This window comes from Mercenaria mercenaria, chromosome 18 (genome assembly GCF_021730395.1).
Source record: "Mercenaria mercenaria strain notata chromosome 18, MADL_Memer_1, whole genome shotgun sequence".
NCBI classification, from domain to species: Eukaryota; Metazoa; Mollusca; class Bivalvia; order Venerida; family Veneridae; genus Mercenaria; species Mercenaria mercenaria.
In genome coordinates this window covers 17198058-17222525 of record NC_069378.1, presented here as the reverse complement: position 1 = coordinate 17222525, position 24468 = coordinate 17198058, and the positions used below count along the sequence as shown (strand labels likewise).

Below are 24468 nucleotides of genomic sequence, written 5' to 3'. Positions count from 1 at the left end.
AAAGGGGACATATCAGAGTTATGGGACTTGATGCTATCAACTAGTTTTATAACCCCGAAGAAACATGTTAAGTTTCAATTCAATATCTGCATTAGTTTTGGGGATAGTAACTTGCATGTAAAACTTTAACCAGAATTTTCTAAGTCCAAAAGGGGGCATAATTTGCTCAAAATACATGTTAAGAGTTATGGAACTTGACCCAGTGAGGTAGGTAATTGATCTAGAAAAAGAATAAATAAGTTCCAAATCTATATGCCTTTTAGTAATAGCTGTATGTACTTGCACGCAAAACTTTAACCAGAATTTTCTAAGTCCAAAAGGGGGCATAATTTGGCCAAAATACATGCCAGAGTTATGGGACTTGACCCAGTGAGGTAGGTAATTGATCTAGAAAAAGAAAAAATAAGTTTCAAATCTATATGCCTTTTAGTAATAGCTGTATGTACTTGCACGCAAAACTTTAACCAGAATTTTCTAAGTCCAAAAGGGGGCATAATTTGGCCAAAATACATGCCAGAGTTATGGGACTTGACCCAGTGAGGTAGGTAATTGATCTAGAAAAAGAAAAAATAAGTTTCAAATCTATATGCCTTTTAGTAATAGCTGTATGTACTTGCACGCAAAACTTTAACCAGAATTTTCTAAGTCCAAAAGGGGGCATAATTTGGCCAAAATGAAGGTCAGAGTTATGGGACTTGGTGCTATCAACTAGTTTTATAACCCCGAAGACACATGTGAAGTTTCAATTCAATATCTGCATTAGTTTTGGAGATAGTAACTTGCATGTAAAACTTTAACCAGAATTTTCTAAGTCCAAAAGGGGGCATAATTTGCTCAAAATACATGTTAGAGTTATGGAACTTGACCCAGTGAGGTTGGTAATTGACCTAGAAAAAGAATAAATAAGTTTCAAAACTATATGCCTTTAAATGATAGCTGTATGTACTTGCATGCAAAAACTTAACCAAGGTGTGACGCCGACGCCGACGCCGACGCCAGGGTGAGTAGAATAGCTAGACTATTCTTCGAATAGTCGAGCTAAAAATCAGATGAGCTAATAATGTGCATGTTGGTACAATTATGTGCATGCTAGTGTAATAATATGGTATACCCAGTCATGTCAAGTACTTTCATGAAAAGTTCATGAACAGTTCATGAGCATTCATGAAATGTTCATGAACTGCTCATGATCTGTTCATAAGGTGAGGTGGTTCATGAACAAAACATCTTTAATAACTTAATTCATGAACAGTTCATGAACTTTCATGAATACTGAAATATTCATTCATTAGACATAATACTTAGGTTTATTCAACCTTTTACAATAATGAATAATTTCATGAACTGTTCATGAACTTTCATGAATATTAAATTCATAATGTCACATGATCAGTTTTCATTATTTTGTTGCATGCTGGGAAATGTTTTTGCACACGTGATTCAGCAATTTCTGAGAAGTTTGTGCAGCAAATAAGAAGGAAATAATCATCATACTACAGTAAGAAACAGTTAAAAAGGAACATAAGAGCACTGAATATTACATAAGTAATTATGGTGTTGTCACTTATGTTCATTTTAAAAAATATAGAATCCTTTTAAAATGTCACAAGTTTTCACAACCCTGAAGAAAGGTTAGTATCTCAATTTCAATCTAGAGATTAAAGTAAATTATACATTACTTAACTTAATGTTTTGTATTTTATGCAGCAATTCACTTCTTATTATACCCCCACCCCACTCAGAGTTTACTGTTTTACTCATGTCATTTTGTTAAGGGTTTTCATGAATTGCTCATGATCTTTTCATAGTGTGTTAGCAAACTTAATTAATGAGCAGTTCTTACAATAATGAATAAGTTCATGAACTGTTCATGAATTTTCATGAACATTAAATTCATAATGTCACATGATCAGTTTCCATTATTTTGTTGCATGCTGGGAATTTTTTTGCACATGTGATTCAGCAATTTGTGAGAAGTTTTTGCAGCAAATAAGAAGGAAATATTTATCATACTACAGTGAGGAATAGTTTAAAATATAGAATCCTTTTAAAATGTCACAAGTTTTCACGACCCTGAAGCAAGGCAGGTATCTGAATTTCAATCTTGATATTAAAGTAAATTATACATTGTTTAATTTAATGTTCTGTATTTTATGCAGCAACTGTTTACTTCTTATTATGCTCCCAATCCAACTCTGAGTTTACTGTCTTACTCATGTCATTTGTTGAGGGTGTAAAATGTCATTGTCACAGCGATTGACAGAGACTATAAAAACAGTCTCTGGCCACTAATTATAACTGAACAACACTTTGACCTACAGTTGTCAGAATATAGAATGTGCCATTGGCATAGATGTGGCCCCTGCTCAGATCTGAGTTCATGAAAGTTTTCGACAGGGTGGTATTCAGTGCCTTTGCAACAGACAACTTGAAAGTTTCCTGAATTATTCATGAACTGAAAATAGGACATTACAGTTCTTGAACATATTATGAAATTTATTCATGGGCAGTTTATGAACAAAATCCTAAAATATGTAATGACCTGTTCATGAACAGAAAAGAGTCCCATTTTTAGTTCATGAAAAGTTCATGACTTCATTCATGAAATAATTCATGAACATTTCATGAAAAGCTCATGAAATTTTCAACAGGGTAATATTGTACATGCTGGTGTAATAATGATGCTGGTATAATAATGTGTGGGATAAAATGACTGATATATCAGGCCTATCCACTATAATCACTATAGTTGTCAATGAAGAAAACAGCAACTGAATACAATACTCCAGAAGATCTGGCTCTTTGCTCAAATCTTTTCTAAAAATATATAGGAATTCTGTGACACTTTTTAGAACCTGTGAACCACTATTGGCAATACATCTACAATAACTTTAAGCTGGCTATGAGCCTATATCTTTAAATGTTTTCTACATAATAAATTTGTAATAACTATTTAAGACTGAAAACTTCTTTACAGGTAGAAAAATAATCTATGTAAGAAAATATTGCTAAAAATATTAAACCACAGCTGCAACATAACACGAAATATCCAGGTTCATAAAAATTGTAAAATTTCCCATTTTAAGTAAAATTTATCCAATAAAAACTGTTACTTCCAATTCTAAAAAAACTCTTGCTGCTTATAACTCTAATATGAGTTATTAAGAGAAAAGATAACGAAATTCCTTTTCCCACACATAATCTCTCATGAAAATCGAACAGCATTAGTTCCAACAGAAAAAAGTTAACAACAATGTAATTCCTTAAAAGCTCCAATAATATTACACGCACATCAATTATCATCGCAAAACCTTAACCGCTGGTTCATTATTATACATCGGCCAATCAGTGCGGCTTAGGCCAAACATACGGTTCATTTCATGCTGAAATCAATCAAATATTTAATGAAATCATGAAAAGCATTATCAAAACATCTTTTTACGTATAATCCCGTCAAGTGAACGACCATTACAATACAATGTCAATAAATCACTCTCATAGACGGTCCAGTTTTCTACAGTATCGCTTTTTGGTCATATTGTCCATTACAAGGTTTAAGTCATTTAAAATCTTATAAGTAAAATCTTCAGTGACTTTTTGCCTGTCATGATCCCTTTTGTGATAAATTTGTTTTTCTGAACATAAAAAGCTGAAGTACCATTCACTGACTTGTACTTATAACATTATTTGCGAATTTCTCAACTTTTCTTCATTATACACTTAGGCTCTTTTAAAATCTTTATTTACTCAACAAAAATTATTAGATTTCATCTTAAGTGGCTTTGTGAAATACTCAGGTTCTCTTAAATAGAATACTGTGAGATATATTAAACTCGTATTTCATGGCTTAAATTGCTGGTCAACAGTCAAAACTACTGCCTGAGGTCCAAAGGTCAAGGGTCAATACTTTGAAAACTGACTGACAAGCTATTTGTTAAGGGTTTTTTCACAGTCATGACATCAAAAATAAATTTTCAGTTTTTTGTCTAATGTTTGACTTACTAGCCCGATAAACATAATGTTGAAAACAGACAGGTCTGATATAGCACAAAGTTACTGACTATCAATTTATTTAACCCTTACCCTACTAAATTTCTATAATGAACCTGTCCATCTTTCAATTTGGACTTTACCATTAACTGTTAAAAGGGGTGATTACCAAAAAGGTACTGACTGAATAGCGAATAGTGCAGATCATGATCAGACTGCACATGAACCAAGATATCATGCCAATACAAGTTTTGTACAAGTTTAATTAAAATTGCTTGCAAAATGTGGTCTCTATCAGGTTCACAAAAAATTGTGGACGGACGGACGAAGGGCGATCACAAAAGCTCACCCTGTCACTATGTGACAGGTGACAGGTGAGCTAAAAAAAAAAAAGAACACGCCAGAGTTTTAGATTGCTAAGAAGATCATTTGTATTGTGAAGGCAAATGCACGTCAATGTATCCTGGTAAAATAATAATAGAAAACCGAAAAAAGAAATGGGCCCAAAAACTAAACTGGTCAGAAGTCTGGAAAATACAAATACTGGCTGCACCTCCGATCAACGGTCACCTGGCTTTAGCGGCCAAATTGTCTGCTTCCCCTGGCTGGCTGCTTAAGACAGGTTAGACTGTACTTCAAAACAGGATTTTTTCATATTGCCTCCCACCTTTCTGTGAAAAACCATTTATCACATTTTACCCCATACAGAAATACATTTTTCCATCTTCCATACATTCATAATGCAGCAAAATCATCATATTTCATTTGATTGCAAGAACTCAATAGAGAACACAAAGCATTCCAGTTGGGATGATTAAATCCAAATTGTTTCATTTATTTTCGCTAAAAATAAAACCTTTTCCTTTCATCTGTCTGCAATCTCTGATCCAGTTGAACCTTAAATTAACCCGTAAAGAAAAGCAAAATCAATTAGGAAACATGCGTGCATGTTTGTGCATTTGTCAATATAGTAAACTGAAAAAATTCTAAATCCCTTTTCATTACTTAAATCCTAAGTACACGATTCCTAAAACTGCACAATTAGCGATATATTTACTCATGCTGAAACTTAAATAACAACCAAAATTATCAAAGATCCATATTTTTTAAATCTGTTTAAAATCCAATATGTTTTTTTTCTACAATGATTAATTAAAATAAATAGTTCCCACACATTTAAAGAAGATATTCCTTGTGCTGTAAACTGAACATTTGTGTGTGCTGGGGTTTTTTTTTTTTGACAATCCATCTTTAATACAATTTAATTCAGAGGTTTGTTTTGTAAGCATAACACAGACATGTTTTATGTGTTATTAAATTTGCAGAATCCCAAGGGATTGGGTGGCACCTGAGCCTGGTAGGGTGAGGGTACTGACGTATCCTGAAAAGTTCTGCTGAAGTTTTAACATAAAACAATTGTGTGTTAAAACTTATAATTCTAGCATTAAATATGTAAAAAGCAAAAAAAAACAAATATATATTACAGTGTTCAATAAACCTGTGGGAACTTCAGCACTGTTGGATAATGCTGACATAATTACCTTTTCATTCATATGTTACAGGGCTGTAACACATGTACCTTTTCACAGGGAATGCGCATTATATTTATCCTGCTGGCCGCATGTCACAACAGATTCTGCCTTAATTTTGCAACCAGTGCAGACCAAGTTCAGCCTGATGGTCTGCACTGTTCACTATCTAGTCAGTAAGTTTTCAGCTAACGCCCCTTTGAATAATAAGTGATGCTGCCCAAATCAGTTGACGGACCAGTCCATTTTAGAAATTTAGCAGGGTAAAGGTTAAAAAACACTTACACAGCACTAATATTGGTATGTGGTTACCAAATTATATACTTACAAAAGCTACCCTATTTACAGTACTCAAATTTTGTTTTAGCGCATGTATAGACCAAAGGAATCATTATGCATAAAATGTTATCACCAACATCAACAACCCTATATAGACTTCAATCTATATTATATTTATGAAATAGTTTATTCATTAACAGATTATCGGTTCCCAATCAGTCAATCATAAAATATCATTAAATACCAACTACAAAAACAAATAAACGTAAAGATATTATTATCCATATTTTACCCTGACATTGAATTTGTTTTTGTACGACAAAATTTTTTTCAGATAGTAAATAAGGAAACGTCCTTTCCATACATGTAAGACAGCTTGCTTGGCTATTCGACAAAAATCTACTTCGAACAAGGGCCACAACTTTTAAAGACTTATGAAACTGAGTTATTTTAATATCACAATTTATTAAAATCATTTTTTTTTTATAAATTGACAAAAAACATCAATCAAATTTTCTAAGTCAAGTAAGGGTCATAATTTGATTTAATTTCAATAAAGAGTTCTCTAACTTGGTTAAGGATATACATTGTCTCAGAAGGATGTTATGGGTAAAGCTGCAGTCCAATACATTATTACTTACTTGTTACTGAGATACAGTTTGATAGTATCCTGAATGCAAAACTCAAACTAGAAAAATAGCCATTATTTAAATTGAATTCAACCAAGAGTTATCTTACTTGGTAACTTCAGTAGTTCAATAACTGGGAAGAATTGAATAATACACAGAGTTAGTACCGAGAAACCGCTTGATAGTTACACAGAAATTTTTAACCAATTTTCTAAGCGGAAAATGGGCTGTAATAGTTCACTGATATTAATTTTAATTCTGCCTGTTTTTGGACTTTGATACTTTAACCTAAAATGTTGAGGCAAGCTGTAACAATTGAATGTGTATCTTTTAGGTAGATCAGTCAAAATTAAACTTACTGTCATTTCAAACTGTCACCCAAACTGGTACCAATATCACTTTCACATGATTAGCTGTGTTTACAATGAAGCTTTTAAAGTTTACAATTATTTTGCCAGTTACATCAATATTAATGTTTAAGATTCAATAAATTAAACCAAAGATAAAAAATGACACTAATTCTAATGACGCACTTTATCAGAATGATTTTTCACATAATATAGATAATATATTATTTCAATTGCTTTTTACCAGAAATCAGTGACTGTCATCAAGTTGAATTAGAATATCTTTAATTCTACTGATTTTTAACATACAGGCCAATTAGTTTGGCTGAAATAAAGTGGATACCAGCAGAGGTTATTAAGTATATAACTAATTATACATTATAAACTATTCAATTGGGAAATAGGTTTTAGTTTTGCATGATTTGTTGGCAAATAAAGCACGGTTTTGAGTTCAGGTGCATTCTTTGTAATCTAATTATGAAGACTGAAGGTTCAGCCTGAGTGATTAATTACAACACATCTGAATGAAAAAAACGTGTTTTATTTACCAACAAAACATGCAAAACTAAAATCTAATTCCATTCTAACATGTTCGAATTACACCAGGAAAGGATACTAATCTGGATTCCTTTTTAGGCGTAAATGGACGCATTACTTCCCTTGGCACTAACAGTAGGTAATTTTGCAAAACGTGTTCATTGTACACTGTAAAATCCTTCTTTGTTTATATTAAAGAAAATCTTAAATGTGTTAGATCAATATTAATACAAATTGTTAAATTATCTGCATTGTTTATCAGGATTTAGTTTTCTTCTGAAAATAAAAGGTAATGCATATAAAGCTAAAAGTTAAGCTGAAGGAAAAAGTCAAAGACATCAATAGAAAAACTTAATTAGCATCCTTTAGAAATATGAAATCCCATACAAATCAATAAATGAGCCACGTCATGAGAAAACCAACATAGCTTTCAAAGCCTGTTGCAATTAGAGAAACTGTTAGCGAACAGCATGGATCCTGACCAGACTGCGCGGATCCGCAGGCTGGTCCGGATCCATGCTGGTCCAAAGCCACTATGTTGGTTTTGTCATGGCGCGGCTCAAATGTTTATGTCTGGTCACTTTTGTGGACCAGAATGGTTATCAACACTATCTAAAAGGAATATGAAATCCCTTATGAATTATACAGTTATTTATTTGACACTATTGCTGACAGACAGTTTTATGGCTATTCAAATACCTTGACACCCCATTGGATTAATGACTTATATATTAAGGCACTTTACTTATTTGTGCTGTAATAAAACCCTCCAAATGAAAAAATCTACAATACAAGGTAACAGGTCAATTTGATTTTGAGATAAATGTAAAAAACTTTAATTGCAAACCACTCAAAAACTCTCCTATATATTCATTTTCAATCTTTTCAATAAAAAGCCCTATAAAGTACTTAGTACCATTAAAGCCTTATTCAAGAGGTGGATGAAATCTAGGACAAAGATAAGATCGCAAAATTTAATATAGTTACCTTAAAACTATTTACATGTTTTATTTTGTTTGATTTTACGTTGCACCAATACAATTATAGGTCATAATGGTGACATTCCAGCTTTGATGGTGGAGGAAGACCCCAGGACTCAGGTGCCCCTCTGTGCATTATTTCATCACAAGCGGGCACCTGGGTAAAACCATCGACCTTCCATAAGCCAGCTGGATAGCTTCCTCACATGAAGAATTCAACACCCCGAGTGAGGCTCGAACTCACATCCATGAGGAACAAGTGATTTAAGTCGGCAACCTTAACCACTTGGCCACGGAGGCCCCTACCTTAAAGCTAAGATGCCAGTATTGCTGTATGTAAGTCAGACGAACACATACCTTAAACCTCACATTTTCCAGGTATTCCTTTATGTTTGTAACATGAAAAATTCACACTATAAAAGTCAGAAAGATGTTGGTATTTCTGTTTGTAAGGGTACCTGCCCTCTAGCTAGTAAGGGTGACACATCTGAATACTGGTTGAGGCTAATTCTTTCCATTATGACAACGGCACATGGCAAGATACCGAATTAAGATAATTCACCCATAAAGACAATCAGTCAATTACATATTCTCCACATACAATTCAGATTATTCTGGGGATTTTTTACAGAAAGTTTTAAGCCAGTTGAGCTTCTTAACCTTCAAAGATTGCTGAATTGCCTAAAAGGAATATGTGATATATGGAAATTAGAGACTGTCATTTAAGGGTGCACTACCTAAAATGCAGCAACCTTCACAGTAAAGTTTTCTTATTTTTACCAGCAATTACCAGCAATTACTGAATTTTCAATCAGATATATTAAATGATACACATTTAACAGATCTTCTTCATGGAAAATAATTTGTGTTTCCCACGAAAGGGAAAATAAATAGAATATCCTCTGCCTCTGTATCAATAAGGGAAAAGAGTCATTATACATTCAAACAAGAGCACCGCCTTGCGGGTGCTGACGCTCATCTGATTTTTTTTGTATAATAGAAATATTGTCCTACCCATGATTTTCTAAGTCTAAAAAGGGCCATCATTCTTGCAAAAATCAGGATAGAGTTATGTTTCTTGATGTACAGTGTCCACTTATGATGGTGAAAAACTGTTGCAAGTTTTAAAGCAATAGCTTTGATAGTTTATGAGAAAAGTTGACTTAAACATAATATTCAACCAAGAAAATGATTTTTCTAAGTCCAAAAGGGGCAATAATTATTGCAAAAAGCAGGATGGAGTTATGTTGCTTGCTGTACAGGGTCAGCTTATGATGGTGAACAACAGTTGCAAGTTTTAAAGCAATAGCTTTGATGGTTTAAGAGAAAAAGTTGACCTAAACATAAAACTTAACCAAGAAATCTGATATTTTCTAAGTCCAAAAGGGGCCATCATTCTTGCAAAAAGCAGGATGGAGTTATGTTTCTTGCTGTACAGGGTCAGCTTATGATGGTGAACAAGTGTTGCAAGTTTTAAAGCAATAGCTTTGATAGTTTAGGATAAAAGTTGACCTAAACATAAAATTTAACCAAGAAAACTGATTTTCTAAGTCCAAAAGGGGCAATAATTCTTGCAAAAAGCAAGATGGAGTTATGTTTCTTGATGTACAGGGTCTGCTTATGATGGTGAACAAGTATTCCAAGTTTCAAAGCAATAGCTTTGATAGTGTAGGAGAAAAGTTGACCTAAACATAAAACTTAACCAAGAAATCTGATATTTTCTAAGTACAAAAGGGGCCATAAATCTTTCAAAATGCAAGATGGAGTTATGTTTCTTGCTATACAGGGTCAGCTTATGATGGTGAACAAGTATTCCAAGTTTCAAAGCAATAGCTTTGATAGTTAAGGAGAAAAGCTGACCTAAACATAAAACTTAACCAAGCAACGCCGACGCCGACGCCGACGCCGACAACCGCTCAAGTGATGACAATAACTCATCATTTTTTTTCAAAAAATCAGATGAGCTAAAAAATCAAACAGTAAAATATGATAAAAGCTGAATGAATGAATGAATGAATGAACGAACAATGAACAGACGGATGGACGGACGGACGGACGGATGGATAGAATAAATGAATGAATGAATGAAACATACATGCAAACAATTAATGAACAAACAAACAAACAAAAGAATGAATGAAACAAACATACATGCAAGCAAACACAAACAAATGAAAGAATGAATGAATGAATGAAAGAATAATCTTAACAAAGCTTAATTCCCTACCCACACAACTCTATTCTGTTAGATGTACAGATCTGACCCTAGCTAAAATATTCAAATATAAATGTAGATTTCAACACCAGTCAAAGTATATAAAATATCTAAAACACCTACAGCTAGATTCACATTTTGTTGAACAAGGTACTTCCTTGATTTTTCTTAATTTAATTGAAAAAACCAATGGTACTACACATTATCCTGAAGAACTCCACAGGTGGAAAAATGAACTGTTAAAATATCTCCGGAAGTTTTGAACTTACTGTCATAAATCAGTTTCTATTGGGTATTCTTCAATTAAGAAATAATGTATAGAAAAACTGTGTTTTATTGTAATTAATACACTCAAAATCGGTTATACGTCCGCGGAATAATTTTGAGTGTATTAATTCAAGTAAAACATGATTTTTCTATACATTATTTCGATTTTAATATGCCCTTTATCTAAAACAGTAGAAAAAATATAGTAGCGCTCTTCCTTGGTCGCAACAAAAACATTGACATCATCGCACGTTAACGTGACATCATTTAAGCGTAAGCGTGTTGTAACAGAAACAAGCGTATTAGAATGTGAATTTCAACAGGCCACAGAATAGGTCATAATAACTTTAAGAAAATCTTCATTAGCATGAAAAAAATAAGGAAATAAACTTTGATAAAAATATTCATGAGCCAAAATTTTATACAAGAAGGGATTCTCCAATGAAAATCACATAATTCTGTTCATAAATTTATAATGTAAGAAAGGTGATTTCAAAATTCAAAAAAAGTTCCAACTTCCAACACTGGAGTCCTGTATAGTATGATGTATAGCTTACACCATGACCTTTAACCTTTAGCTTGCTGGCGGCAAGTGATTCTGCCTTTGCGACCAGCGCTGACCAAGATCAGCCTGCACATCTGTGGTCATGGTCTGCACTGTTTTCTATTTCGTCAGTAAATTTTCAGTGAACACCCCTTCAAATAATAAATGACCATGGTACTGCCCAAATTGAATGATAGACCAGTCCATTTTAGAAATTTAGCAGGCTAAAGGTTAAAAATTTTGAAGGAATTCAAAGAAAAACCTTGTTACAGAAAAGGTGGATCAAAAAGTAACTCTGAGCCAGCAGTTCATTGAAGACCTACCTCTACTGCATCTCTCATGTCAAATTTTGGCACAACTTTTGTCTCTGAACCACCTTCTGACTCTTCTAGAATTCTGCCAGCAAATTCCTGTCAATCAACAAAATTATCAGAATTAGAAGAAAACATCAGTAACTTGTAAACTTTTTAAAACTTTTACATACAACAGTTGAAATACAGTGTTGGAACTGACATGTTCTATTTAACTTAATTTAAGAAATAATGTATAGAAGGACCATGTTTTAACATTATTAATACATGAAAAGAGGTTATATGACAGCGGAATAATTTCACTAGAACGTTGCCCAAGTGAATTATTCTGGCGACATATAACCAATTTTGAGTGTATTAATTTAGGTAAAACACAATTTTGCTATACATTATTTCAATTCTAATATGCCCTTAATCTAAAACAGTAGATAAAATATAGTTGCGCTCTTTCTTGGTTGCAACAAAAACACTGATGTAATCGTTAACGTGACATCATTTTGGCATTTTAACAAAAACAAGCATATTAGAATAACATTTTAGCACACTTTCAATTATTAATATTTCAGTACCATATTTTACTTTATTATCATTCAGTTATTTTTATTTGATATCATGTTAATTACGTAGAAAAAAACAGATCCAGTTGTACAGCAACATAATAATATCATGTTACATAACTATTCTATTTACTATTATGCAGGGTTTTTTTCCTTGTATTATATTATACCAGATTTATATAGCGCCCTTTTCATGATAAACACATTCAAAGGCGCTTTACATATAGCAAACGCAGCCACACAGGGCACGAAATTCATCCTCTACTAGAACAGACACATAGCGATCTGACCAGAGGGACAGAGTGAGATAAAGCCCCCAGAACAGACAGAGAGAACTGTTTTAGATACAGACGTGTCCGGCTAACTTAGCCTAGTTCTTTGCGAATAGACAGTCTGGTTCTTTAACGTGCCCAGTGTATTACACGCGAAGCCGTCTTTCATGGGAAGAACCAGTACAGGCCTCTAGTTAGGTGGGAGGAACTCAAGAGCATCTCAGAAATTTCCAGTGCCTGGACCAGGATTCGAACCCCGGACCTCTGGATTGACAGTCAAGCATGTTACCACTAGACCACCATCCTTCATAATAGGGGCCGTTAATAGGCCCCTTCCCCTCAGAACATTTCTTTTAAATCATGCAGTTTTCCCAAAAAATTGACTTTACATCAGGTTTTTTATTCCCCTTTGCCCAAATACCTAGCTATTTATTTCCCCAAATCACAGGCCTGGACCCCTTCCCCTCCTGTTAAAAAAAAAACAAAAAACCTTTGTGTCCTTGTGATCCTGTTTTACTGTATTCAGGCTACTTGGTTATAAAAATTAGATTGAAGACCAGTCTAAAAGGCACATTTGTCATTGGTAAATTTAAAGACTGTGATCTGAATCAACCAATCAGATGCCGGAGTTTTTTTTGAGACTGGTTTCCAATCTCAAGTTCTATTAATGAACAAAAACTGACCTGTTGTGTTTTCATGGCATAATGAACGGCTCCCTTAACAAGAAGGTCTGTTAAAACCTCAGCCTGAGCTTGCCTGTCTAGCTGACCATATATCGCTTCCTTCAACTGTCCATCTGCAGTGACACTTGCAACCTTGACAGAACCAGCTTGTCTTGACTTGACCAGTGATCTCATTTCCTCATCTTCTGATATATCAATATAATCTGCAAGAGCATACAGATTTAATACATGAGATTCCAAAAGTTTACATGTTTTTAAACATGCTTTTTTATCATAAAGTAGGAACTCAGACATATCCAATGTACTTCATAGAGTACTGTAAAATCAAATTATTTCATGGGCATGAAATTTCATGGTTTTTCTCTAAGTGGCTATTTCATGGGAATAAGAATTTTGTGAATTTTAACACTTTGCTAAATTTCTACAATGAATGTGTCCATCTTTCAATTTGGACAGTACCATTTACGGTTAAAAGGGGTGCTTACCAAACAGATACTGACTGAATGGCGAGCAGTGCAGATCATGATCAGACTGCACAGATGTGCAGGCTGATCATGATCTACACTGGTCACAAAAGCAGACTCAATCATGCCCAGCATGATAATGGTTAACTCTGAACATAAAATGAAATGAAATTGTACCAATTTGTTTGGATTAAGTTCATGAATTGACTAAAAAAGGAAATCCATGAAAATAAATCCCTCAAAAATAATAATGATTTCATAGTAATATGTGAACCGCATCTTTTTCAGGCAACTATGCCCCTTACGCCACACTATATCAACATGCTTTATTGCTAATAGTTGTTATGGATGAGTTTCCATGCAATTTGTCAAAGAAATTAAATCCTGGTGAAAAGAACAAAACTCCATTTATATTCTATTCAGTTAAACTTAAAATCTGCAGGTTCAAGTCCCCATGAAATAGCTATATTTTCCAAACCATGAAATTTTATGCTAACAAAATTAAACTATTTTACAATATGCCAGTGTATCATTAACTGTTTCTGAGCTTTCTTATTTCAGAAAACTGCTGCTATTTTAACCCTTACCATGCTAAATTTCTAAAATGGACTGGTTCATCATTTAATTTGGGCAGTACCATTTATTATTCAAAGGGGTGTTCACTGAAAATTTACTGACTGAATAGCGAACAGTGCAGACCATGATCAGCCTGCACGGATGTGCAGGCTGATCTTGGTCTGCACTGGTCGCAAAGGCAAAATTATTTGCCGCCAGCAGGCTAAGGGTTAATAGAATTTATGAATACTGATAAAGTAAACTGTTATATACTTCTTTTTTCCATGTTTTGTATATTGCCAGAAGAAGTACTGAGAGTGTAGTGTCTTTAATATACATATGCATTAATTCTCATCTTTTAAACATCTTATGTTGCTTTCACAAAGTATTCCACTAGCTTTTGGGCAGAGTGGTGCAATTTGAATCTGATCCTTGTGCTCCTTAATCTAAGTGCTAGTACTGGTAAAAAATCTAGGAACCAGAAGTCATGTGTCGTTAACATGAAATATCTGAACTTCTCTACAATTAATTTCAAATAATTTGTTTTAACTAGGAGTTTACCTGTTTCCTGTGACTCTGGTCTCACTCTATAGAAAGTATAGCCTGACAAACTTCCTGGTGACATCAGCATACTTCTCATCAGCTTATATGGGGTGGGGTAATGTGAAAGGTCATCGTTCAATCTTCGAGACAGGTGGGGTAGAAGTGGATTGTAGTAAAATAATGATTTCTCTGTCAAATATCCTGGAAAGTAACAAAACTTCTGTCAGTTTTAAATATTTTCAATCCACTGACTTACCAAATACAGGTTGACTAATATGGTTCATAGTTATTAGAAAATGTATAAGTTTGGTACTTAGGGAAAGTCAGCAAAGATACAATGATACAAAAGGAATGTTTTCTGCAGTTTGTTTGATAAGAGCATATCACATATTCATGTATTTCATGCAAAGTTTGATACTGTTTCTTTCAGAAGAATATGACATCTTCCCAGCTTTCGATGGTAATAAAAGACCCCATCCCAACCCACACCACACCCAGAAATCCATATAATTATGTATCATTTCAACCACAAAAAGCTTTCTAGAACCTACTTCCTTCTGCAAGCAGATTGAAAAACCACAGTAAGTAAGGCTCAATCTAACAGAGGTGTGGGGCAACTGATTTGAAATCAGCCATCTTAACTACAAGGTCAAAGCAAGTTCCTGTTCAAGAAATTAGACTAGAAAGTATCAATTTCAATCAAAATATAATTAACATTTACCTTCTTTTACTACTGAGCATGTTCTGGTGACTGTATTAACTACAGTTGCTGTCTAATGTCAGCGAACAGTATGGATCCTGACCAGACTGCACAGATGCGCAGGCTGGTCTGGATCCATGCTGGTCGCAAATGCACTATGTTGGTTTTCTCATGGTGCGGCTCATTTGACTATTTGATACCCTTCCACCAAATACTAACTTACATACAAAGGCTTTAGATATATTTTCTAAGATGGAAAAGTGGCATAATTTTGTCAAGTTGTGTGCCAAAGTTATAAAACAAGCTATGTGAGGTTATCTAACAATGTTTGGAGAATCAAAAAACTTTTGGTCCCATAGTAATAGGCTTACATGCAAAACTTTGTTAAAAATAAAAGATAGAGTTACATAGCTTGCCCTGTGAGGACATTATTTGGTGCCAAACACATGACATTGTGTGAAGTTTGAAAGCATCTGGTCTAGTAGTTTTTGAGACACAAGTCTATATGCCTTACTCTAACCATTTTTTTTAAATTAAAAGGGGCATAGTTTTGACAAAATAAAAGTTACGGTTATATAACTTGCCCCGTGTGCATTAAGTTTGAAAGCAATTGGCTTCATAGGTTTTGAGAAACCTGTCTATATGCCAAAATTAGTTTTGTTACACAGACTGATGCTAATGAAAGTTGACAATATCAGTCCAATTGTATGAAAAATTTCATATACTCCAGCTAAAAAGGGGCATAATTTTCACAAATTAATAGCTATAGTTATGTAACTTGCCCTACAAGGTCACCTCATGATGGCAAAGTGTGAAGTTTGAAACCATTTTGCCTAGACACTTTTGAGAATCCTGCTTTCATCCAAACTATCTAAAAATGGGCATAATTTTGACAAAATAAAAGCTATACTTATGTTCCTTGTCCTGTGATGTCACCTCATGATGCGAGATACGGCTGAAGTTTAAAAGAATTTGGCCTTGTTGGCCTTGCAGTTTTAAAGAAACCTGCTTACATGCAAAACTTGTGACCAAGGCCAACGTCAATGAAAGGGTGACAACAAAAGCTAAACTTTTTAAAAATTTGAAACCGTCAAGCTTAAAACATACTTCTTAAGTCCTGAACTAGATTAAACACTGACCAATCAAAATCACAGAAGGGACCATAAGCAAACAAATTGTGTTATCTATGTATTCCAGCCATTCAAATACAGTGACCATGCCCCCTATTGGCCATGTTTTGGACGAATCACAATAATTTGAACAAACTTGGTAGAGGTTCATACAAGGACCATTTGTGTGACATTATTTCAAAATCTGTCCTATAGTTTAGGAGGAATGACATGCTAGATGTCGTTTAAACAGTTCTGGCAGCCCCTATGTGCAACTAAGACCTGTTTTAACAACTTTGGAAGAAGACAACCAAAGGAAACATCCTGACCAAATTTTATTAACTACAACCACCTTGTTTCCAAGGAGATGTTGTTCAAAGAAAAGTGTGGACAGACGTATTACAGACAGTAAGTGATCACAATAGCTCACCCAGAGCACTTTGTGCTCAGGTTGAGCTGAAACTAGGAAAAAGGAAGAAGTGGTCATGTAAATTACTCTAGCCAAAGATGCACAAGTCAGCAATGTCTCACTGTAATGTCAAAGGCATTGAACTGAAAACATGATGTTTCATTCTATGCTTTTTGGTGCAATAATGGGAATTATCAGTGAGATCAAATTCATGACAGATGTTTAAAGATGAAAATTTAATCTGAACTATTACAATATTACTTCGTACCTTTACTGATAACTTTTTCTAGAGTTGTATCATCCCATGTTTTTGTCCAGGTAGAGAGATATCTCTTGGCTGAGAACCCTGGTCGTATCTGACGTTCAAAGTCATATCTACGCTTTTTGGTACGCTGAGCCATAACCTTTAAATTCATGTTACCGCTTTCATCCTAGAAATATAGCAAAATCTAATATGCAATTATAAGGCCAGATAAAGTACATGCATTGACCATTCATTCTTCCTCCAATTTGGAAAAGTAAACAAGCTTTAGATACAGCTAAACTTTTAAATTTGTCTTAGTAATACATTATAATTTAAAGTGTAAAAATATTGGTTCTTGTTTACACTGTCTGGGCAATAATTTCCTGATCAAGAAGGCAACATTTTGTTGAGGAAATCATTCATATTATTTAAAGATACAGTACAAATATTTACATGATAAATAACCTACACATGCAAATGAAGCCTAAAGATTCAGTGTCAGAAATAAGAACACGTGTTCTTGTCCCTGAAAGTCAAAACTCAGTGGGCAACCACTAATTTTAGGATTTATGATGAAGAATTAAAACTGAAAATTACATTTTTTGTTGAATGTACACTTTTCAGTGTTGAATAAATGTAAAATAATGAAGTAAATGCCAGCTATGTTGAACACTGGGATTAAGAAGAACTGAATTGCTCTATGTTTGTTAAGAAAATGTTTCATATGAGAAGGAAAGCTACTAATAATGTACCAAGCCATTAATCATAATCCATGGTATATTTGATACAATGAGCGATACAAAGATGATGATATTTAAAACAAATATGAAGAATATCAACCGAGTTGATTAGCAGTAGTGTTTGACAGAAATAGTCAAGAGCTGTCAGCATGCTCAACTTTTCTCAGTTCTTGACTTTGAATTAGAGCTTTGCCAGTAAAAGGGGCCTCACTCAATCAAATATATAATCAGAGTATTGTATCAGGGGATTGTTTCTTCTGGTGTAGACTTTAATAGTAAAAAAAAACATTTTAAGTTTCAAGTCAAAAGTTTTGATAGTAACAGAGATATTTTACTTTATCAAAGAATTTAACCAAAAAATTGTAAGGTAAAAAGGGCATAACTCTGTCAAAATTCAAATCAGAGTTATGGGGATTGTTTCTTCTGGTGTAGACTTTGTCTTTGATAGTAAATAACTATTTTATTTTAGTTTCAAGCCAATTACTTTGAAAGTAACAGAGATATTTGATTTTATCAAAAACTTTAACCAACAGCGATGCCGGGGCAAGTGAAATGTATACAAAAATGTATACAAATAATTATAATCAATTGAACCTATTTCAACAGCCACCAACATTAAGCAGCCACTTGCCTTCAGCAGTCAGTCAGCTAACTAATCCCAAACTGAGTTTTTAGTCTAATTTCAACTTGTCTTAAACAGCCACCTGCAGTAGACAGCCATATATTGCCTCACTCCCTTGGCTAGCTTAATACAGGTTTGATGGCACTCAGTTCACACTTACAATGCTTCCATAAGCCAGAATAGATTTAGCTAAATCATCTACGGTTTTCAGATCTCTATCTGTGCTTGATTCTTCCAGACTGGACAGTGTTATATCTCGGTCGCTATGGAAACCTTGATGCCGGTGCTTCTTAGCCTCAACAGCTTTTGTTCTGTGTGCCATGTCCTCAGAAAAGAGCAGCAAAGCTCCTTTGCGAGTTGTGAACGTTTTTGGTAAATGGACTGCATCTTTGCTACTGTATCTGAAATAAAATGTGCACTTGTCTTCAAACTTCAGAATTCTTCAAACAACAACATTCTGTTTGATAAAGGATAGACCAGTCAGTTTTAATATACAATACAATTATACGAATTAAACAAGTACTGTGAAGTCATTTAATTTGGTGGACATGAAATTTCATGCTTTGTGCCAAAATAGCTGTTTTGTGGAAATATGAATACATGGATTTCAACTTTTGAAGGTGAAATGAATGGCAATTTCTTATGTTCGTTGAGATTAAATTTTGTAGACTGATGCAATTAACCAAGAAATCTAAGAAAATTAACCCCCATTCCTAAATATTTATGACTTAGTGGTAACAGATTCCAGATTTAAAGTAAAATTAAATAATGCAGAATGAAAATGGAGTTATCAATACACTTATCTGCAAAACTCAGATGTACCGATATAAATGTTTGTTGCAACAAAAATTCACAGTCGCTCATTAACTGCTTAATTTTACATGTGCACAAATATTTGTTTAATCACTTGAAGTCTCATGTGGATGACCAAAATGCTGAAGTTATATATCAAGCAGTTTCAAGCAATCAAAACATAGAAAATACAAGCAAAACAGCAGGGGACAAATCAAGTCTGGGGCTCCTGTGTGCTTGAGTGAGTGGTGTTTCACTGTATGTAAATATAAGAAGTTACAAAATCATATTCTTCAGCATTAGTAGTATATTTAACATTTTTATGATTTATTTTAAACTTTAGTGACTTTTACAAGTTAAATCAAAATTCACTCCCGAAATTAACTTAATCATGTTTCATGAAACATCAATCTGTTTGTGTATATAAAAAATGGTATAAATACCTTGAAGAGAGTTGTGAGGGCTCACTAGTAAACCCATGATACCTAGGTTGAAGCGGGGGCAGGAAAAAAGGTCTGTCATGTGATTCTTCTACAAAGTTAAAATAATCCTGAAACATAAAACAAATAAAAAATTCACTTTAAGAAATCTAACATGATAAAAACATATTTTCAACTACATAAAGTAATGAATTGTGTAAATTTATTATACTTAGTTATAATCTAAATTTATAATGACAATGCATGTCAAAAACACTTATGTTAATCAAAAATAAGCAATTCTTGATTTGATAATAATAAATGTGAGTACCAGCACTTTATAGACTTCAAAATTAAACAGTCATGACTTATTTTCATAAAGACTTTGAAAAAATAAAAATATTAAATATATTATCTTCTTTCTGTATTTTGCCTAGATACATAATGCTCAAACATAAAACAGAAAGGTTTATTAATCTTTTTTTACTAAAAACTATTACGCTTGTCATAAAAATATTGTCATTATTTAAGTGTAACTAATCTTTGTTGGAAACTATGTATATGCTTAAAAAATATTCTAACCAGTCACTTTAAACTGGCAAAGATTCATTTTCCTTGTTCATATATATCATATAGTGTTTGAAACTGCAAAAGTGTACTGAAGTGTTATTGGTCACTATACATGTACTGCAAAAAAGTCTATAAATCACATTTATTGCTATTGAATAATACTGTCAGCAGAACTTCCTGGACAACTGCGGAATAACTCTGGAAAATTGTTCACGGACGTCCGTGGAATCACTCTGGAAAATTGTCCATGGAAAGTTCTCCAGAAATCCCTGGACATTTTTCCACAGTATTCCATATCAAGCTCCGGAAAGTTTGTCCGAATACTCCAGAGTCCGGACTTCCATGGAAATTCAAAGACATTCCATGGAAACTTCTGGAATTTTGACAGCCAGGAAATCAGATTGAGAGGGTTCAGAGAAGAGCCGCAAAGTTTGTCACCAGTCGTTATCATAATACAAGTTCGGTCTCAGACATGCTAAATAATTTAAATTGGCCAGCCCTAGAAATCAGATCTAACTCTGGAAAACTGTTCACGGGCGTCCGTGGAATCACTCCAGAAAATTGTCCATGGAAAGTTCTCCAGAAATCCCTGGACATTTTTCCGCAGTATTCCATATCAAGCTCCGGAAAGTATGTCCGTATACTCCAGAGTCCGGACTTCCATGGAAATTCAAAGACATTCCATGGAAACTTCTGGAATTTTGACAGCCAGGAAATCAGATTGAGAGGGTTCAGAGAAGAGCCGCAAAATTTGTCACCATTCATTATCATAATACAAGTTTGGTCTCAGACATGCTAAATAATTTGAATTGGCCAGCCCTAGAAATCAGAAGAACTAGGGCAAGACTCATCATGTTTTATAAAATAGTCCATCACATTGTAGCTATTTACCCTGAAAATAATTTCTTGGTCTCTACAGGCTTAAGAACAAGGTATGGTAGCATATACACATTCAGGCACATTGGAACATCTAAAGACTCCTATAAATTTTCATTCTATCCCAGGACCATTAGCCAGTGGAACATGTTGCCTATTACAGCCCATGAAGCAGCCACAGTTGACATGTTTAAGACCATCGTCACTGTGCCTGTTGTTGTCTCAGCCATAGTTAATTAAACAACATCAACTAATCATTCTACTGTTCAAATATTTTATTCTAAATTTGTATAAGAAAAAAAAAAAAAGACTTTTAGCTCCTGTACTGTAAATTTCCGTATGTACAAACACTATATTTTTAGTTATTTTAAATTCACCAGCGCCTACACATAATCTTCATTACTATGAGGGAGTGTAGTATTAAGAAGAAGATCACTTGCTGCCAGCAGGCCAAAGGTTAAAGCAGCGCCGACGAGACCAGTGCCCGGTATTCCTACACAAGATCGTCTACAACCTGGAGGCCGTCCCCGCAAATAATCTTCTGGCATACAACCCAAGGCAACAACAATTTAATTAATTAAAGATCCAACTCTAAAGCAATTAAACAAGTGACAAGTAATATAGACATATACAAAAAACTCATTTGTGCCTCAATCCATCTGCGATTGGAACTAATTACCAGACTCATTTGTAACTTGTACCAAAAACGATACCTTTGAAAATGTACGTGCTCTAGAGCTGGGACTAGATTGCACGATCAGCATCTAACATCAAGCGCACACACACCCTCAATAATAGTTGCTGATCAGTGAGATCATTTTGAGTATCAATACAGATGCAATAATCACAAGCATATACACATTTTTTTAATTATTTATTAAATTAATAAATTTTAAGCAAGCAGATCTAAAACAATACCTGTGGTTCAAAAATGACATCAACTTTCTCAGATCCATTCCTTGTTACCTCTCCAACACCCCTTGAAAGTAAAGATAAATTCAACGCACTGCCCGTAGCCATTTTATCAGTGCCCTTTAATCAAATGTCAATTAAAATTCAATTAGGTCCAATCTGGGGCAATTAGTTCACAAGTTTCATTCATTTTCTCTTTCATTAGTTTGTAAACAATAGCCTTGACATTATCTTTATTAGAAAGATAAGTGTAAACAAAACAATAGGCTCGATTTCACGGTTTATGACCCCAATACAGATAACGAACACCCGATATAATTCATAAAATTTGACACATAAAACCCACGTCCGCCATATTGTTTATATCGTTGCTTGGTGCGTGCGCAATTTGGTATTTTCCACCGGTTCCGTCTTTAAATGGCGCGAAATTTAAAATCATTTTTATCATTATGCAAATGAGATAACTAATAATCTTTAGAGCTGTTAAACCATAGCTGTAGATCTCTACACCTAATAACCTATACAATTTTAATAGCTCAAATTTATAACTAAGAGCTAAAAGTAGACAACAAGTTACAGAACAGGTGATGTTTTTTTTTGTTGTTGTTGTTTTTTAAATAGAATCTAGGCCTAAGTTGCAAAACTTTGTCATTTCTTATTCAGATTTGATGATTTAAACCGCGAAATGCTTCCGATGATTCATATAGATCTATATCACCCCAATCAAAATCATTGAAATTGTTTTAAAAATCTAATTTTCTGCTGCGGCAGTGCCTTTAACCTGTATCTTCTTAAAATTACGAACATCACATCAGTAGATGGGCAGACACTAGAAACCGTGAGTGATGCAAAATACCTTGGTGTTAGCATCACTTCAGATCTAAACTGGAACAAACACATAAACCAGGTCACTTCAACAGCTGGTCAAACACTTAACTTCATTAAGCGCAATATTCCCTCCAAACAGCAAAATATTAGGGAATTTGCCTACAAAACCCTTGTTAGACCACAACTAGAGTACTGCAGCTCAGTGTGGAGTCCACATACACAGCTCAACATACATAAAATCGAGATGGTCCAACGCAGGGCCGCTCGATGGGTCACCAGTGACTATTCAAATTACAGCAGTGTCACACACATGTTAAAGCAATTGGGGTGGCGTTCCCTTGCAAACAGAAGAAATGATGCCAGGCTACTGATGTTTTACAAGATTGTCCATGGACTGGTTGCAGTGACAATGCCATCTTATATTTTACCTCCTACCCGGCTCACTAGACACATGCATTCCCAATCTTTCCGGCAAATTCAAACACCCTGTAATTATTACAAGTTCTCTTTCTACCCGGCTACCATCATTCTCTGGAATTCTTTGCCGGCTGACATTGCTCAAGCACCTACCCTGGACCAGTTTAGGCAAGGGGTAACCAAACTGGGCCAGGACTTCTGAGTGACCAGGCTGTTTTTAATCCTTTTACTGTACATTTCGCCTTTTTATTAGCACTATCAGCTTTTTCTCAAATTCTCACAAATACTTTATGTATTACTTTAATTCTCCTGTACATTCCTGCTTTTAATCTCTTATGCACTGACGCGCACCTGCATAAAATACTCGCAAGGGTGTCATGCAGTATTTGTAGATAGATAGATAGATCTATACATGTACTCCCAAACCGCTACTCTAGTTACCTCCCCTGACGGTCCGTCCGTCGAAATATGGAAACGCGTTTGTCGGATTAGAATTTTTTTTCTTTAACATTGTGCCAGTTTCATTTGAAATGTACAAGCAACCTAAATGCATGAAAATATACAAGGTTTTAGCTTGATATCAACAGTCTCTAGGGTTTTATGGCATTTTAAGTAGCATAAGACAACACCTCAGATTTTGCCAAAAATAGCTGTCGCAACATAATTTTCAAGCAGTTGCCCTAACTGTAGCTAGATGCTTATACCATCAGGACCTGCGGCCTTATGAACTGGTAGAGACTTTCAAGACATCTTCAGTTTCTACTGGTAAAAGATGCATTTCACATAAACTGCTGGTAGAATTTGTAGGACCGAGACAGGATTCTCTTTAATTTCGTCGTCAATGTATTTCTGCTCTTTTAAGTAATCATTTAAAAAATTAGCCTTTTCGAAATCAGAAGATGTTGTTTGACGTGTTTTGGAATTATAGTGGAGAAATAGTATTGTTGTTCCTTTCAGAGATTAAATATTTTTGAAGTATTCCACCAGTCTTTGGAAGAGAATGGCCCGTTTTAAGCTTGTCTTAAAGTTTGGTGAAGTATTGTGATTTGGCTTCAAAAATGAGTAAAACAAATAAAATTATTTCCTACTTGTCGAAACATTTGCCAGTGATGGAATGAATTTGCTTTT

General features: G+C 34.3%; 1 protein-coding gene across 29 annotated transcripts in view; it reads right to left on the bottom strand.

The window, feature by feature from the left end:
• Window positions 1–22460, bottom strand: part of LOC123538660 (uncharacterized protein KIAA2012 homolog) — a 107673-nt gene extending 85213 nt beyond the window's left edge. For all 29 annotated transcript variants that reach the window (XM_053530734.1, XM_045322908.2, XM_053530732.1 and 26 more), the window contains exons 1-7: window positions 22102–22460; window positions 19762–19868; window positions 18687–18927; window positions 17189–17351; window positions 14721–14903; window positions 13141–13343; window positions 11641–11727 (exon numbers count right to left, since the gene is read on the bottom strand). In XM_053530734.1, coding sequence (XP_053386709.1) covers window positions 11641–11727; window positions 13141–13343; window positions 14721–14903; window positions 17189–17351; window positions 18687–18927; window positions 19762–19868; window positions 22102–22203 — 1086 coding nt within the window. In that variant the 5' untranslated portion in view covers window positions 22204–22460. The remainder of the gene's footprint in view (window positions 1–11640; window positions 11728–13140; window positions 13344–14720; window positions 14904–17188; window positions 17352–18686; window positions 18928–19761; window positions 19869–22101) is intronic.
• Window positions 22461–24468: the final 2008 nt, after the last annotated feature.